At 39.6% G+C, this 19,060-nt stretch overlaps 1 protein-coding gene across 14 annotated transcripts in view; it reads left to right on the top strand.

Moving 5' to 3' along the window:
* The window catches only part of SYNE2 (spectrin repeat containing nuclear envelope protein 2), a 392,481-nt gene that overhangs the window by 230,751 nt on the left and 142,670 nt on the right, over positions 1–19,060 (top strand). For all 14 annotated transcript variants that reach the window (XM_030929921.1, XM_030929916.1, XM_030929913.1 and 11 more), the window contains 7 exons: positions 551–816; positions 2,927–3,095; positions 5,227–5,382; positions 8,048–8,188; positions 10,013–10,195; positions 11,000–11,137; positions 17,323–17,508. In XM_030929921.1, the coding sequence (XP_030785781.1) occupies positions 551–816; positions 2,927–3,095; positions 5,227–5,382; positions 8,048–8,188; positions 10,013–10,195; positions 11,000–11,137; positions 17,323–17,508 (1,239 nt within the window). The remainder of the gene's footprint in view (positions 1–550; positions 817–2,926; positions 3,096–5,226; positions 5,383–8,047; positions 8,189–10,012; positions 10,196–10,999; positions 11,138–17,322; positions 17,509–19,060) is intronic.

Raw genomic sequence — 19,060 nt, 5'->3', positions numbered from 1 at the left:
TTATGTATTTCTGAGTTCTGTGTACACCATTATTGATAAATAACTTGATTGGTTCGGTAATTCTGGCTGCTTTATCTTTGTCGTGTGTCAGGGTAATGAGAATCTGCTGGACTTACTTTTTTAGCATATAGGGATTGGAAGTGAAAGAAAAGAAACCAGCAGAAAAATTTTCCATATCCAATAGTTGCCCTACCTCTTATACTTCATGAAAGCAGTTTGGTGGAGCTCATGTGCTTATCTCAGGAGAAATGTTGCTTTATCCAACTGAAATCTGAAGGAGAAAGAAATTATTTATGAGGATATTCAACAGCATTTCCTTCATACCACAAGAGCAGTACTCTATTTCAGTCACACATCAACATGAGCAATAGCTGGGAATTAAGGGATTCTGATAGCAGAGGATTAATATTCCCAGCTATAGGAAAACATGCTAGGATATGGCACTAGCAACCGTTTGAAGAGAGAGCATACAAAAATTATGGCTACTTCAGGTCCTGAAATGGTAACTGTATATTTTACTTATTTTAGTTCTTTTTGTTTATTGAATTAGATTGAACGAGAAGCAATTATTTTAGATAATCTTCAGGAAGAACTCCCTGAAATTTCCAAAACAAAAGAGGCATACACCACAGAGGAACTCTCTGAGCTGCTAGACTGTTTATGCCAATATGGAGAGAATGTGGAGAAGCAGCAGCTGTTACTGACTCTACTTCTTCAGCGCATCAGAAGTATCCAGAATGTTCCTGAAAGCTCAGGGGCTGTGGAAACTGTTCCAGCATTTCAAGAAATTACTTCTATGCAGGAACGATGCAGCAAGTAAGATTTATGAAAAGCTATTAAGAACATGTGCTTAACAATTATGGCTCAACATTTAGAAAATCTAAAAGTATAGAATAATGGCAAATGATATAATAGAATTGAGGTGAGACAACACTGATAGGTATAAAAAGGGATAGAACAGATTAATAACTGTAATTAAGCACATATTTTCCATCCTGGTATTAATGAGGGTGAATAGCCTTCCAGTTTCCTTTTTTGTCATTTGTGATTTTTTTCCCCCCTTTTTCTAGTTTAGTAATACATATTTATTATAGGAAATTCAGGCCAGGCTCAGTGACTCACTCCTGTAATCCCAGCACTTTGGGAGGCCGAGGTGGGCAGATCATGAGGTCAGGAGATCAAGACCATCCTGGCTAACACGGTGAAACCCCGTCTCTACTAAAAATACAAAAGTTAGCCGGGCGTGGTGGTGGGCGCCTGTAGTCCCAGCTACACGGGAGGCTGAGGCAGGAGAATGGCGTGAACCCGGGAGGCGGAGCTTGCAGTGAGCCGAGATTGTGCCACTGTACTCCAGCCTGGGTGACAAAGCAAGACTCTGCCTCAAAAAAAAAAAAAAAAGAAATTCAGAAACTGAAAATTAATATAAAAATCTACCTTGATGTCACCACTCAGCAATAATCATTTTTTTCTCCTTTTTTACTATGATTTTGTTTTTAAATAAATTGAGATCAAAATACTTGTACTGTTTTGTATTCTGCTGAATAATTTACCAGCAAATCATGTTTGCCTTCCTATGCCATTAAATGTTCTTTTCAAATGTAACTAGTTGTGGCCGGGCATGGTGGCTCACGCCTGTAATCCCAGTACTTTGGCCATGTTGGCCAGGGTGATCTTGAACGCCTGACCTCAGGTGATGCACTCTTCTCGGCCTCCCAAAGTGTTGGGATTACAGGCGTGACCCACTGTGCCCTGCCGGTACACTTCTGGCTGATAGGCTATGAATCAAGGGATCCTTTGATACCTTTCTTGAGTTCAATTAATTTGCTGGAGTGGCTCATAGAACTCAAGAAAACACTGTAGTCATGTTTTCCAGTTTATTAATAAAGAATATAATGAAGGATACAGATGAACAGCCAGATAGAAGAGGTGCCTAAGGCATGGTATACGAAGGGGCCTGGGGCTTCCCTGCTTTCTCTGGGTGGTGGAACACCCAGGCTTTCAACAATCCAGAAGCTCTCTGAGCCCTGTCTTTTGGGGTTTCTTATGGAGACTTCATTATGTAGTCTCATTATGAATTCATTATGATTGATTATATAATTGGCCATTGGCAATCAACTCAACCTTGAGCTTCTGTCCCCTCCCCCAGAGGTTGGGGGTGTGTGTTGGAGGTAGGGGTGGTACTGAAAGTTCCAACCTTTTAATCACATAGTTGGTTCCCCTGGCAACCAGCCCTCATCCTGAGGCTACTCAGGATCCCACCTAGAGTTGCCTCCTTAGAACTAAAGATGCTCCTACCACTCAGGAAATTACAAAGGACTTAGGAGCTCTGTGTCAGGAACTGGTCAAAAATCAAATATTAGGACAAAAGACTCCTAGCTAGCACTCCTATCTACAAAGGTATTAAGAGCTCTGTCTCAGGAACCAGAGCAGAGATCAAGTATATATTTATTATATCACAATATCATGGATACTTACCAAATAACCCTCAGGAAAGATTTTACCCACTTCAGTGCCTTTTCTGATATTTGCTACATCCATAGCAAAATGGATCAGCTTAAGAGAAGAAGACCAGTGGGGTTTTCTATCCCCAGAAGCCCACCCATGATTCCATTCACACCTCTAAGTCATTTTCATTTGAGCTCAAGGGTTACATGGAGAAAAAGAGAGGACAGAGATGTCAGTTACAATGGAATATGTGAAAAAGAGAATATTTGGAGCGAAAGGTTTGGAGAGGTTTTTGAGTAAGTGATAGATTTTGTACCTGTTTGTATATGTGGTATATCCATTATCAAAAATTGTTACTTTTTTCTTAGAGGAAATAAACATCCTTTAAGAGCTATTCAGGCATTTCATTAATTGTTGCAATAAAACTGTTTCACAGAAGAGCAGGATAAAGAAACAATTATATTTTGATGTTCTCTTTTAGGCTTCTTCAGAAAGTTCAAAAAAATAAAGAATTGGTGCAGACTGAAATCCAAGGAAGACATTCCTTCACAAAAGAGATAATTGCTTTGAAGAATTTATTTCAGCAGACCATAACTTCTTTCCAAAATATGGCATTCCAGGATCACCCAGAAAAGTCAGAACAATTTGAGGTAAGTGAGGAATGAATTAGTGAATGTGGCAGATACAGGCCCACAGTCTTGTATCCAAAGTCCTTGGGATAGAGATAACTCAGTGGCTGGGTTTGGGGGAGTGGTCTGGGGAGAGAGAGGCACAGGCAAAGCCCCTGTGGCATGGTGTGGGCAGAACCAAGAGAGAAGATCAGTGTGGCTGGAGAGCAGAGAACAGAGTTGAAACAAGGCTGGAAGGTAGGCCAGTCTGGACCAAGCAGGCTTCTTTCAACTGTATTTCCAGTATGTTTGGTGAATAAGGGCCTCAGACCACTCTTGAGTAGCATGTTGGGTTACTCCTTTAGTAGGACTTGGTGCCTTGTCTCTAGAGGATAGGGGCTATGTGCACCCTACAGGTCATCTGGAATCTCATTTCTTCAGAATAATCTCCTTTTTCATTCCAGTCCAATGGTGACAGCACAAAAGGATGTTTGGAAGTTTATTCAAAAGTCATGTGTTGGCCGGGCGCGGTGGCTCAACCCTGTAATCCCAGCACTTTGGGAGGCCGAGACGGGCGGATCACGAGGTCAGGAGATCGAGACCATCCTGGCTAACATGGTGAAACCCCGTCTCTACTAAAAACTACAAAAAACTAGCCGGGCGAGGTGGCGGCGCCTGTAGTCCCAGCTACTCGGGAGGCTGAGGCAGGAGAATGGCGTGAACCCGGGAGGCGGAGCTTGCAGTGAGCTGAGATCCGGCCACAGCACTCCAGCCTGGGTGACAGAGCGAGACTCTGTCTCAAAAAAAAAAAAAAAAAAAAAAAAAAGTCATGTGTTGGCCGGACACAGTGGCTCACACCTGTAATCCCAGCACTTTGGGAGGCCCAGGCAGGCAGATCACTCGGGGTCAGGAGGTCAAGACCAACCTGGCCAACATGGGGAAACCCCGTCTCTACTAAAAATACAAAAATTAGCCAGGCATGGTAACGTGTGCCTGTAATCCCAGCTACTGGGATGCTGAGGCAGGAGAATCACTTGGACCCAGGAGGCGGTGGTTGCAGTGAGCCGAGATCATGCCACTGCACTCCAGCCTGGCTCCATCTCAAAAAAAAAAAAAAAAAAAAGTCACATGCTGTCTAAAGAGAACTTTTGGTTATTATATTGGAAAGTAAAGAAGCAGTCTTCATGGGCAAGCCTTCCAAGTGTACCTCTGAATGAAAGCCTGTACTCCTGGACTAGGTGTAGATAAAAAGGGATGACACTTACTTCTTAAACCCTATCTTTGAGTGGCATTGTTCTCTAACTTTCTTTCTCTAGATTTGTCCTCTGCTGAGGATTAAGAAAAGGAAAACAATGACACATCACAGAGTCATTTAAAATTGTAATCATTCTTCACTGCAGTGACTCAATCCATGAACACAAATAATGCTACTGAACAGCTACTGTAAAAACAAAACAAACAACAAAAAAGCCACAGTCAAGTCAAGAAGTATTTTTCCACTTGATCTTTGGGAAACTTTCCCAAACAAATGAGTTTCTCCTTTATAATTACTGCAGGAGAAGGTAGATCAGATTTGGTTTCTAGGCCACAACCAATAGACTATTTGTTCAGGTTTCTTTTATCTCCTAAAAACCTACATTCTTTGTATGGAACTGGAACCCTCCCTTTTGAAAGAAGTTGAGCTCTGCTAGGCTGTCTAATTACATGAAAGTAGACACTTCTGCTCCAAGCATGGGGCTTTTAGTGGCCTTGAATCATTGTGATGATAATGGAGGAAGAAGTAGAAATAGCAACACGTTAATAACAACAACAAAAAACTTCTTTGAAACTTTTTTTTTTCTTTTGCTGCTTGCAGCTTTTTAGATCAGGACTGCAACGCAGATACAATTAAATCCTAAAGGTACTTTAGAAGCAGGGGGTGTTGTAATGTCTTTTCTAGATAATGGTGTGACACTATGAAGAGATATCAAGTTTAATTCTTACAAATTAGAAAGCATCATCTGACTAAACTGAGTATCTCTCGGGCTTAATCAGCTTGTATCACTAGTGGGGTTTTGTCATGCAAACTGCTCTCCTTTAAATCATAAGGATGTGCTGGAAGGCTGCTTTCACTTCTTAGAGTTAAACTTTTCCCCCAGTCTTGTGAGTATTGCAACTCTCTTAATGTTTTTAGGAGCTTCAAAGCATCCTTAAGAAAGGGAAGCTAACTTTTGAGAATATTATGGAAAAACTGCGAATCAAGTATTCTGAAATGTACACCATAGTCCCTGCAGAGATTGAATCCCAGGTGGAAGAATGCAGAAAAGCTTTAGAAGACATAGATGAGAAGGTAATAATAATGTCTATACTACTGTTATTATTTATGGAGCTGAATGTCTATCAAAAGGAAAATACCATTTAATGTCAAATTCCATTTGCTGGGATTTCAGCTATGACTGCTTTTAAGAGTTAAGTGACCATTTTGTCTAATATTGAATGCTAAGATAAAGATGCTCTAAATATGTGACATAAGATAACAGAATTAGATAATTTATGTTTATTTAATCGTTGAAATGCTTCTTCTTCTCTTGTATTTTATAATACAGTTATATATCTTTTACTGGTTTTGTTTGCTTTTGTACAACCACTGTACAACCACTTGAACATTTTGGACATTAATACTTTGCTTTAAAACACATTCTTTGAAACATTTTGACATTACAGCTGAGGGCAATAAGAATACAAATTTCACAACTCACTAGGAATAGTACTTAGTATGTAGTGTCTGTCTAATGATGATGTTAACAGAATTCTCATGAAAAGTACCTGAGTGAATCTTTATACCTGAAAGTCCAGATTTGAAGAAAAGGTGGAAAATATTTTATAATACTAGAAACATAGGCGCTTAGTAAGATATTTTGATTAGATTGTAAAAAGACAGCCCATATCAAACAGAAGAAAATTCTGTTTGGTCTGGTATCCACAGAAGTTTTTTTTTTGTTGTTTTTTTTTTTGAGACGGAGTCTCGCTCTGTCACCCAGGCTGGAGTGCTGTGGCCGGATCTCAGCTCACTGCAAGCTCCGCCTCCCGGGTTCACGCCATTCTCCTGTCTCAGCCTCCCGAGTAGCTGGGACTACAGGCGCCACCACGTCGCCTGGCTAGTTTTTTGTACTTTTTAGTAGAGACGGGGTTTCACCGTGTTAGCCAGGATGGTCTCGATCTCCTGACCTCGTGATCCGCCCGTCTCGGCCTCCCAAAGTGCTGGGATTACAGGCTTGAGCCACCGCGCCCGGCCATTTTTTATTTATTTATTTATTTATTTTTTCTGCCTAGAATACTTACAACTTGATAAATAAAATAGATCTTAGATAAACACAAAAAATTCAGATTTCAAACTTAGTTGCTAGAATATGTCATTAATTCTATGACAGATTTCTCAGGAAAATCTCACAATGTAAAAAACATGTAAACTCTTAATGTATATTTATAACAAATCTTTTTTATTTACACACAAGAAAACCTATTTTGTACTTTCTCAAGGATCTTGTACTATTGATTTTATTTTAGGAAAATACTAAATGTTTTGGGAGAAACTAAATGTTATTCTTATGAATACTTATGAAAATCTGTAGCAGAGTAAATTAATAATCAAAATCCGTCATTCAGATTCAAGGTAGAAGATTTCCGCTATGACCCTGTATATTTGTCACAAATAGCAACTAATTTTTATTATGTGATGTGGCTAAGGAAATTCAAGGATCCCAGGACAGATGCAGTAACATTGTGTGTAATTCAAATGGCTATATTCATTTCCTAAATCATGATCTGTCCTAATGTATCTAAATGGTATACATTTCTGCCAGGAGAATAAGTGTACAAAATATCAGAAAACTTTGTCTTGTGGTAATTTGTGACACAGCCAGCCATAAAAAACTAACATGGAATTTTTTTTCGAATAATATTGACTGCAGTATGGTCTGGGGAATAAAGACAGGATATAAAAGTATCAACAGCCTGATACTGTGAATAGAGCCTGGGACTCAATCTCAGGACTTGGGGGTTTCTTGGGACAAGTTCAGCTACTTCCTTGACATATGACTGCAGCAAATCATTTAGTCTGTGTGCCAGTTTCTGCACCTGTATACTATCTGCATAGGATGCTTTTAGTCTCAGTGGTTACACAGATACAATGTTTTTTTTTTTTTTTTTAATTTACAAAACAAAGGATTATACAAAAGCATAAAGTATTACTTGGTTATTTAGTAGCTGCTTGGAGAAAGCCTTATCAAATAGCAAAACGAGAACACACACCAGTCAGGTATTTGGAAAGTGATATATTCAACATTCATTTATTATCTTTCCTAGCTCAAGGGTTTTTTTTGGTTTGTTTCTTTTTAAGAGAATCGTTTAGATAAAAAAAAAATTACACTGTTCAGTAGCTAAGTTTCTGATGGCTGGGAAAACATCTACAAATGGTTATACAGAGAATAATTAAGCTCTGTGCATCCTCAAGAAATAGCTACTTTTAGAAGGTTGTTTCACTCAAATGAGTACTATGATTGGAATTATATTTTTTTAAAAAGTCAGCTTGAGAGTAAGTTTGGTTTTATTGAAAACAGATCTATGCAGAGGATTTTCTCATAAAATGGAAAGTTCATATAAAAATTGTTTATCCCCCAGGAATTCTTTTATATCATTTGATCCATATGGAGATGTTTCACACAATCCACTCAGTAGTTTTGCCCAACACAGCATATATCTGTAATACATGTTAGATTACATTAAACTAATTTTTATTTTATTTCAGATGAGATTTAAAAGGTCAAGTAAACACACCTGCCATTTATTAGTCTTCCTATCCACCTTCTCATTAATGCATTTTCAGAATTTCTTCCTCCAGCCCTTAAAAGATTTTTACAAGTTGAAACAGAGTGACTACCACTTTTGTTGTTCGAACCTATGAATAGAGTGCAGACAACCTCTCTAAGCCAAATGCATCTTTCTGTCTTTCACAGATTAGCAATGAAATCTTAAAAAGCTCACCGTCGTATGCAATGAGGAGAAAAATAGAAGAAATTAACAATGGGCTTCATAATGTTGAAAAGATGTTGCAGCAGAAAAGCAAAAATATTGAGAAAGCACAAGAAATTCAAAAGGTAAAATCCTCCTTTAACTCCCTTCAGCATTTGGTATTTCTGACCAACTCCTGCCCTGTTCATCAGTTATCACAAGGTGAGTTCTTTGAATTAATCTGAAGCACAGAAACCATAAACCAAATCCGCAGAGGCATCACCTAGAGAGGCTTGATAGGGAAAAGTTGCATTTAAAAATTATTCTGTTGGCCAGGTGTGGTGGTCCACACCTGTAATCCCAGCACTTTGGGAGGCCAAGGTGGGATGATCACTTGAGCCTAGGAGTTTGAGACCAGCCTGGCCAACATGGCAAAACCCCATCTCTACTAAAAATACAAAAATTAGCTGGGCGTGGTGTCACAAGACTGCAATTCTAGCTACTCGGGAGGCTGAGGCGTGAAAATCCCTTGAACCCAGGAGACGGAGGTTGCAGTGAGCCGAGATCACGTCACTGCACTCCAGTGTGGGTGACAGAGTGAGACTCTCTCAAAAAAAAAATTCTGTTTTTCCATGGTGGGCATATCCCCAAACTTCTGAGAGCCTGTAATTTTCACAAGTAAAGGAAAGTAAGGATCTTATCTTGGGATACTGATATTAAAAATCATTCAATAGAATATGAAAAATATTAAAGCTCTTTTTTAGACTGCCAAGGTTAAATAAAAATAAAAATTCCAAATGTATTTCCCTTGTAAAATGTCTTATAAAATAAAATCTTAGGTAAAACTGTACATAAACACTATTCTACTTCTTAATTTGCAAGCAAACTATAGTATAGGGAAAGGATTCTTGTTTTAATCTATATCTTAAGGAAATATTTTAATAATTTGTGGCTTTTAAAATAGGTCAGAATATGGCTCACTATTGGACAAATCTTAAGCAGAGGAACCTAATTTAACAAGTTAGATACAGACCTCAAGAAAGGGAAAAAAATGTTCTTAAGCAAACATTAAGAATTGAATATTTTAGCTTTGAAATTTTCCTCTGCCCAGTGAAGTTCAGATTTGAATCCAACCTATTGGTTTCTTGAGTCAAAAGCAGTTGCTCCTAATACATGTTTCTAGAGCTCTCTGCCTCTGCATTCATCCCAAGTTGGCAGATAGTTTTCTTTTTTTAAATTTTTGAGATAGGGTCTCATCCTGTCACCCAAGCTGGAGAGCAGTGGTGTGATCAAAACTCACTTCAGCCTTGACCTCCCTGGCTCAATCAATCCTCCCACCTCAGTCTCCCAAGTAGCTGAGACTGCAGGTGTTCACCACCACACCTGGCTAATTTTTCGTGTTTTTTGTAGAGATAGGGCCTCCCTGTGTTGTCCAGGCTGGTCTCGAACTCCTGGGCTCAAGCAGTCCACACACCTTGGCATCCAAAATTGCGTGAGCCACTGCACCCAGCCCAGATATTTTTCTTTGTTTTATTTTTTCACTTAACATTATTTTCTAGATTGAGTGTGTGTGTGTGTGCGTGCGTGCACACGTGTGTATGAACTGGTGTAAATAGGTTCAAGTATTTCCCCAAGCCGTTTTTAAACAGAATGTTTTGCTCGTCACTCTTGAGAGACGAGGGCTATATTGACCTTGTTTGTGTCAGTCATCTCTAGAAATGTCCAGGTCTTTCTGTCCCCTACAGCTAATTTGTAGTGAAATGAATACTGTTACAGTTGGGAGAGCTCAGGAAAAGTGTTTTTCAGTTTAGATCACAAATTGCTGGATATAAATTAATAGCTATTCTTGTGATGTTGTTTCTGTGGTGTTTTAGTAGCATTTATAAATGTAAATACTGTGTGAAAACCAGGCATAGCCTCCATAAACTATGACCTCTTCATTCAAGTTGACTTACAATTTCCTTCTCCAGAAAATGTGGGATGAGTTAGATCTATGGCATTCCAAACTAAATGAGCTGGATTCTGAAGTTCAGGACATCGTTGAACAGGACCCAGCACAGGCTCAAGAATGGATGGATAACTTGATGATTCCTTTCCAGCAGTATCAGCAAGTATCACAGAGAGCAGAGTCTAGAACCTCACAGTTGAATAAGGTATGGCTGTGACTCATAATAGCTTCATATCATGTGGTGGTATTGAGATGGTGTTAAAGCAAAACAGTATATTCAGAAACAGCCAGTTTCTCTTGAATTATCAGTTTTGGACTTGAAGCTGGGGCCATGGTAGGCTCACGTGGGCACTGAGGAGACAGATTTCAATGCTAGTGCAGGCAGAAAGTCTGATTGGGCAGATAGAACCAAGAATCCAAAAGCTGACCACAGCAAGAGCCAGGCAAATTGTTGGGAAGTCCAGGCTCCCCAACAGGTGGATAAAGACCAGTAATGGGAATTTAGGACAGGTGATCTCAGGAGCCTAGTGAGGGAGACAACAGTGAGAAAGACTGTCATTCAGGTACAGGATACCTTCTCTATCCTCCTTCCAAACAGGAGCTGTGGTTGGCTGAGTTGTGTCTGTGATTTAACAAGAGTGAGGCAGCATCCTAGTCTCAGAAGAACTGTAGGGGAAGGTCTTGAACAGGAGGACAAAGTACAGCCCAGTTTTTAAAATGAAGCCTAAAATGGGAACCAGAATAGTTGAAAGGCTAACCCAGAACTTTGCTGAGGCCCATGATGTTGGAGTAGAACTGCTTAAATCCTTTTCACCTATGGTCAGAGTTAATCTTAAAAGTCAGAAGTATCATAACCTAGAGCAGGTGAACAAGTGGCCCCAGCCATGGGGAGCAGACATCTGCAAGGCCTGACACACCCCTGACTAACAGTAACTGACTCTTCATCTAGGAGTCATTCGGCTCCAGTAAAAGGCATGTGACTAAGTCTGGTCCTGCATCTCTTTCTCAGGCCACAGTTAAGATGGAGGAATATAATGACCTTCTGAAGAGCACTGAGGCTTGGATAGAAAATACCAGTCATTTGCTGGCCAATCCTGCTGACTATGACTCTTCGAGGACACTGAGTCACCATGCTAGCACTCTGCAGGTAAGTGTTCTTCCAGGTTTTCTGCCGCTCATAGCATCTACATAAGGATTCATGGCTTACCTGATCGTCCTGGTGCTTTTTTCCTCCTTTCCTGAAATACAGTCTTACCACTAACCATGTCAGGGGCAGAAGGAAGCTTGAGAGAGTGGCAAGCGCTAGACACAGATTTTGGAGAGCAGGATTCAGCTCTTACTGTCCTGATAACTACTTTATGACTTTTTGGATAATTTCGTATAACTTCTGTGGACCTCAGTTTCTCCCCATGAAATAAGAATGTGCACAGGATAGTGCTAATGGTTTTGGTTGTTAGAATTCTAAGATGCCCCCCAATATTCCCATCCTCTGGTGTATATGACCTGAAAGAATAATTGAAAGAATAATACTTGAATGTGGGCAGAAATATGAATATGATGGGAAAGTCACTTCATTGACTAGGTTACGTTATATGACTAAGGTAATGAGGTAGTCACTCCCATAAATACTTGATTAATGTGATTATAAGACTCTCTAATATGGGATTTTTGGATTTGGAATGTTCCACCAGTAAGTATAATACTTATATTCCAAAATTTGAAGAAGTCCAAAATCCGAAACACTTCTGGTCTCAAGCATTTCAGATAAGGGTTACTCAGCTGGTAGCAGAGTGTAGTGAGATTCTCCTTGAGAAAGTGGCTATATTGTCAGAGGGCCATGGAGCTAGGGCCCAAAGGCTTTTTCTAGAAGCTGAGAGTCAGTGAGAGCCAGCTAGGAAACAGGGAGCCCAGTCCTACAGCTGAATTTTGCCAACAACCTGAATGATCTTGAAAGAGAACCCCGAGCTCCAGATGGCACCGGACTACATCCTTGTGGCTCCCCATACAGAGGACTCACCTCCGCTATATCTGGACTCCTTACCCCTGAACACTGCAAGATAACTTTGTTGTGTTTTAAGCCATTAAGTCTGTGGTAATTAGTTACATGGCAATAGAAAACGAATCCATGGTTCCTTCCACTTCTAACACACTGTGATTCCAAATTTCCTGTCCTTCCTGGTGCTCCACATGTGCCCCATGTGTCCATGCTGGCTTACAAAGACAAAACAAATGAAAATGTTTTCCCACTTGAGGCCTCGGCTGCAAAACATCTTCTGGATGCTGAGTATCAGGGATGTTGCATTGCACAGGTGTGTTTTCCTTCTCTTATTCTGCCATGAGAAGGAATCCCTTAGAGAAAAGCTTATTTGGTAACAGTGTTTACAGAATCAGACCTCAAAGGTGATTCAGCTCCTTTTTCTATCTTTAGAATGGCACAGTGTGTTCCTAAGTGAGCTGCTGACCTCAGACCTCCCTGAAGTTTGAGAATTGTTGGCGTTTTTTTTTTTTTTTCTTATGGTAACAATTGTAAAGATGCTGCATTTCTACCCTTTTTTTTTCTTTTCTTCCCCTTGCTTATGATTTTTTTGCCTTCCCCCACTTGGATTAACTTTCCACATCCCTAAAGTTTGTCATTTTTAAACTTTTTATTGCCTCCCTGAGTCACTATTTTTGAGGACTTTACCAAGACAAAAAAGAGGAATGATGCTTTTTTTTTTTTTTTCCTTCAAATGCTTATCATGAGTTAAACAAACTGTACAAAAGTGAGCTCAGGCAAAGGCAGCTGGGATTTTGCTACCTTCTACGGATACAAATGTAAAAATGTGAAAGCATCTCTCAAACTTCAGGACATTTTAAATTGCTAGACTTTCTTTTTGAGCTAGAACTGAGTAAAGGAACTAGGGACAAGGGAAGGTGCGAGTTATTTCTGTGTGGCCTGATGTGTCCTGATCTCCCCCGGGAAGTAAGTCCCAAATAACTAGTCCTATGTGAAATCCTCGTTTGTCCAATAATTCTACTTTTAGGATGCCCTTTTCCATTTTCTAGCATATTCAGGTATTACTTTTTAAATTGACTTTTAAAGAGGTGTCAGAACTCTCAACTAGGCTTTAAATGTTTGTTTTAATTGCACTATACCCTTCGACCTGGATTGCATTTGTTAAAACAGGTCTTTGTAACCTAAAGGTAATTCCACAAATACTACTGTTGTAAGAATCACTGAAACATAAATTCATAAATTGTCATTATAAAAATAGAGAATTATTATTTTTTTCTTTTTTGAGACGGAGTTTCACTCTTTTTGCCCAGGCTGGAGTGCAATGGTACGATCTTGGCTCACCACAACCTCCGCCTCCCAGGTTCCAGTGATTCTCCTGCCTCAGCTTCCCCAGTAGCTGAGATTACAGGTGCATGCCACCATGCCCACCTTATTTTGTATTTTTAGTAGAGACGGGATTTCACCATGTTGGCCAGGCTGGTCTTGAACTCCCGACCTCAGCTGATCTGCCCACCTTGACCTCCCAAAGTGCTGGGATTACAGGCGTGAGCCACCGCACCTGGCCTGTTTTTAAAATCAACTTTATTGGCCGGGCGCGGTGGCTCAAGCCTGTAATCCCAGCACTTTGGGAGGCCGAGACGGGCGGATCACGAGGTCAGGAGATCGAGACCATCCTGGCTAACATGGTGAAACCCCGTCTCTACTAAAAAATACAAAAAACTAGCCGGACGACGTGGCGGGCGCCTGTAGTCCCAGCTACTCGGGAGGCTGAGGCAGGAGAACGGTGTAAACCTGGGAGTCGGAGCTTGCAGTGAGCTGAGATCCGGCCACTGCACTCCAGCCTGGGTGACAGAGCAAGACTCCGTCTCAAAAAGAAAAAAAAAAAAATCAACTTTATTGAGGTATAATTTATGTACAGTAAAAATATTAATACACCTATTTTAAGTATGCAGTTTGGTGAGTTTTGATAAAAGTGCAGTTGTATAACCACCACCGCCATCAATATAAGGAACATCTCCATCTCCCAAGATGTTTGCTCGTGCCTCTTTGCAGTCAGTTCCTTTTCACCCATCTTCAACCCTAGGTAACCACTCATAGTTTCTTATTACTATAGTTTTGCCTTTTCTAGAATATCATACAGAGGGAATCAAACAGTGTGTAGTCTTTGGTGTCTCACTTGTTTCAATTCACATAATGCTTTTGAGATTCATCCAGGTTGTTACACTTAATGCATAGTTAATTCTTTGATTGCCAAGTAGTGTTCCAGTTTTGGAAATAAATTTGGAAATAAGTAGTTTGTTTATCTACCAGTTAATAGATGTTTGGGTTGTTTCCAGTTTTGAGCTATGTATTCGCTATTGTTCTCTAACAAATTACTCCAAAAGTTAGCAGCTTGAAACCGCAAACTTTTATTATCACAGTTTCTGTGGGTCAGGAGTCCACCGGCATGGCTTAGCTAAGTATCTCTGGCTCAGGTTCTCTCATGAGAATGCAGTCAAGGTGTTGGCAAAGGCTGCAGACTCATCTGAAGGCTCAATTTGCATGAGGGAGGAGGTGGGATCCGCTTCCAAACTCATTCCCATGGCTGTTGACGGGCCTCAGAAGATCTGCTTCTACTCACAGACACGTGGGCTCCTCCAGGAGTCTGCCTCACACCATGGCAGCTGGCTTCCCTCAGCATAAACAATCTCCAGGAGAGTGAGAGAGAGCTCTCAAGACAGAAGCCACCTTTTTTTTTTTTTAATTTTAGAGACAAGGTCTTGCTCTGTCACCCAGGCTGGAGTGCAGTGGCACAATGTCGGCTCACTGCAACCTCCATCTTCTGAGTTCAAATGTTCCTCCCACCTTAGCCTCCCAGGTGGCTGGGACTGCAGGCACACACAACCATGCCCGGCTAATTTTTAAATTTTTGTAGATAAGGTCTCACTTTGTTGCCCAGGCTGGGCCACAGTCTTTGTAATCTAACCTTGGAAGTGACATCTCATCACTTCTGCCACATTTTATTAGAATTAAATTAGTAAGTCTGGCCTGCATTCAAGGAAGCTGATATAAGGGTATGAATACCAGGAGGTAGGGGTCATTCAGGGCTACCTTAGAGGCTGCTACCATAGGCTATTATGAGCAAAACTGCTGTGAACATTTATATATAAATCTTTGTGTAGACAAATGTTTTCATTTTATTTCAAAGAATAAATACCTAAAAGTAGGATCTCTGACTTTTACGATGTGTTTAAATAAATAATAAACTGAGAAATTGTTTTCCAAAATGGCTATATCATTTTTCATTCCCACCAGCAACATGAGTTCTAATTGCTTCATATTTTCAACAGTACTTAATATTGTCTGCCTTTTAAATTTTAGCCATTTTAGTGACTTGCAGTGGTAATTCATTGTGGTTTAAATGGCATTTCTCTAATGACTAATAATTTTGAGCATTTATATATGTCTTTATTGGTCATTTGTACAGTTCCTTTGTGAAGTATCTGTTCAATTTTTTTTTTTTTTTTTGCCCATTAAAAAAATTGTATTGTCTGTCTTCTTGTTGAGTTGTAAGTTTTTTGTAAAATATTCTGTAAACCATTCTTTTGACATATATGTCATTTACAAATATTTTCTTCCAGTCTGTGGCTTGTCTTTTCATTCTTTTAACACTGTCTTTCAAAGAGCAAATGTTATTAATTTGATGAGGTCCAATGTATCAATATTTTCTTTTGTGGATTATTCTCTTGTGCTACATTCTAAGAAATCCTTACCTAACCCAGGGTTGCAAAGATTTCCTCCTGTGTTTTCTTCCAGTAACTTGATAGTTTTAACTCTTACTGTTAGGTCTATGATTCATTTCATGTTTATTGTTGCATAAGGTGTGATTGAAGGATCAAAGTTCTTTTTTTCCATGGGGATATCCAATTGTTTCTGCATCATTTATTGATAAGAATCACCATTAAATTACTTTGGCACTTTATTAGAAATCAATTGACCTTACACACGTGCGTCTATTTCTGGGCGCTCCCTTCTGTTCAACTGATTTGTATGTCTATACTTTTCACCAATATGACAGTCTTCATTACTATAGCTTTACAGTAAGTCTTGAAATCAGGTAGCATCAATTCTACAACTTTGTCCTTTTTCAGATTTGTTTTGGCTAAATCAAGGCCTTTGTATTTCCATATAAATCTTAGAATACACTTGTTAATTTCTAAATAAAGGTCTGTGGGAATTTTGAGTGGGATTGCATTAAATTTATAGATCAATTTGGAAGATAATTAACATCTCAACCATAGTAACTATTCAATCCAGGAATATGATATCTCTTTATCTCTTTTGGGGTTTAATTTCTCTCAACAATGTTTTGTAATTTTCAGTATGCAGGTCTTTTTTTTTTTTTTTTTTTTTTTTTGAGATGGTGTCTCTCTCTGTCGCCCAGCCTGGAGTGCAGTGGTGCGATAATGGCTCACTGCAACCTCCACCTCCTGGGTTCAAGTGATTCTCCTGCCTCAGCCTCCTGAGTAGCTAGGATTACAGGCTCCCACCACCACACCTGGCTAATTTTTGTATTTTTAGTAGAGACAGGGTTTCGCCATGTTGGCCAGGCTGGTCTCGAATTCCTGAACTCAGGTGATCCACCCATCTCGGCCTCCCAAAGTGTTGGGATTACAGGCGTGAGCCACCACACCTGGCCCAGTATACATTTCTTGCATGTATATTGTTAAATTTATTCCTAAGTATTTTATTATTTTTGATGCTGTTGTCAATGATAATTGGTAAAAAAACAAAAAAAAATTGGTTTTAAGTTTTGTTTTCCTAAACGTTTTCTCCTATAAGGATTTTGAATAAGATTAATATAAAATTCTGAATAACCCACTTAGTTTTAGTGACTTATGACTAAAATTCTGGTTGCATAAGTGAATGTTCTTTCTCCTATCAGTTATTTTTTGTGGCATTACCTGAAGAGTACATTATCAAGCTGAATATTTTCATTAGGTGGCTGAGCTATTTTGATGTCTTAACTTTGAAAGTTATTATATGTATGAAAGGGCTTATCATGTATAATAAAAGACACTTCTCTCACTCCTATTATTAAAGGATTCCAAAGGTTTTAGAAGTGGACAAAGACCAAATATGTATGTTTCTTATTATATTACAGTATACAGGTAGATACTCTGAAGTCTTTCACTGTCATTGACAATAGAGGGTGTTGTGTTTTCATTATTGAACTAGAAATGAGTAGGAGTTTAAAATGTTGAGACAACTGTCAATTTTCTCTGGTTTAAATTTTAATCAACTTATATCAGGATCTTGATGCCTCTCTCTCTTTTTCCCATTCTATGTTTATCTAGATGGCTTTGGAAGATTCAGAACAGAAGCACAGTCTTTTACATTCAATCTTTATGGATCTAGAAGACCTGTCAATAATTTTTGAAACAGATGAATTAACACAATCCGTACAAGAGTTAAGTAATCAAGTAACAGCATTACAACAAAAAATAATGGAAAGCCTTCCACAGATTCAGCGAATGGCTGATGTAAGTTTGCACCATAAAGATGTGATTTCTTTTTTTTTTTTTTTTTTTTTTTTTTTGAGGCGGAGTCTCGCTCTGTCACCCAGGCTGGAGTGCAGTGGCCGGATCTGAGCTCACTGCAAGCTCCGCCTCCCGGATTTACGCCATTCTCCTGCCTCAGCCTCCCGAGTAGCTGGGACTACAGGCGCCCGCCACCTCGCCCGGCTAGTTTTTGTATTTTTAGTAGAGACGGGGTTTCACCGTGTTAGCCAGGATAGTCTCGATCTCCTGACCTCGTGATCTGCCCGTCTCGGCCTCCCAAAGTGCTGGGATTATAGGCTTGAGCCACCGCGCCCGGCCAAGATGTGATTTCTTATTCTTTATTTATATTTCATTCAGGATTAAATTAGAGGCTGCGCAATGGTGGCTCACGCCTATAATCCCAGCACTTTGGGAGGCCAAGGCGGGTGACAGAACAGGACTCTGTCAAATAAATAAGTAAGAGTTATACTACTAACCAAGCACTATACAACTAATCAATGTGAAGACACATTGATCTGGTAAAATGTCATGTGTGTTCTCATTTGGGAATTACATTTTACTTTACTTTGCAACCTGTAGTGTAACGTGTAACTATAACAAAAAGTATCTCCCCATTTGCAATCCAGAAGTGGTCTGTTTTAAAGAGTAAAGAATCCTGATAAAATAAGCTCAGTGTTTTCTCTTTGTCGAAGAGAAATACTACTGATTTTTAAGTGCTGGATAGGAAAGAGGGAATTAAAAGAGATAGTTCTGGCTGGGTGCGGTGCCCGGCACGGTGGCTAATGCCTGTAATCCCAGCACTTAGGGAGGCAGAGGCGGGAGGATAGCGTGAGCACAAGAGTTTGAGACCTGCCTGGGCACTATGGTAAGACCCCATTCTCTACAAAAAGGAATTAAAAACAAGTGTAAAACAGGTAGTCCCAAGTCTTTATTTACCAATAGCAAATATTTATCGAGGGGTTGTTATTTGCCAGCCTCTGGATTTTTATTTTTGTTTGAAACATCTGAAGCATTTATTTAAAGAGAGAGTCACATAGTAGAGGCAATTACAGTTCTTCATTATTTACCTTTGTTAGTTACATTCCCTAGGCCACACTCATGTATCTTCAGGGAATAATAACTGTTAAAGTAATTATTTTTGGTTACTGAAGCTCATTTCAAAATTTTTAAATGCTTCTATAATTTTTGATGAAAATTACCCTAAAATACATTGTGTAATTCTATTACCTTCTTAAATAGTAGGTACACAGAATAATGTCCATGTAATTTAACTTTTCCTCATAATTTGGAGATATCAGTATAAACAGCTATTGTACATACTGCTTCATTTTCTTATGAAGTTTTGTTGGTCCCTGGCCAGGCGCGATGGCTCACGCCTATAATCCCAGCACTTTGGCAGGCCGAGGTGGGCAGATCACCTGAGGTCAGGAGTTCGAGACCTGCCTGGCCAACATGGCGAAACCCCGTCACTACTTAAAGTACAAAATTAAGCCGGGTGCAGTGGCTCACGCCTGTAATCGCAGCACTTTGGGAG

This window comes from Rhinopithecus roxellana, chromosome 5, assembly GCF_007565055.1.
Source record: "Rhinopithecus roxellana isolate Shanxi Qingling chromosome 5, ASM756505v1, whole genome shotgun sequence".
Taxonomy (NCBI): domain Eukaryota; kingdom Metazoa; phylum Chordata; class Mammalia; order Primates; family Cercopithecidae; genus Rhinopithecus; species Rhinopithecus roxellana.
Note: the sequence above shows the minus strand (reverse complement) of the source record. Positions and strands in the feature narration are given on the sequence as shown.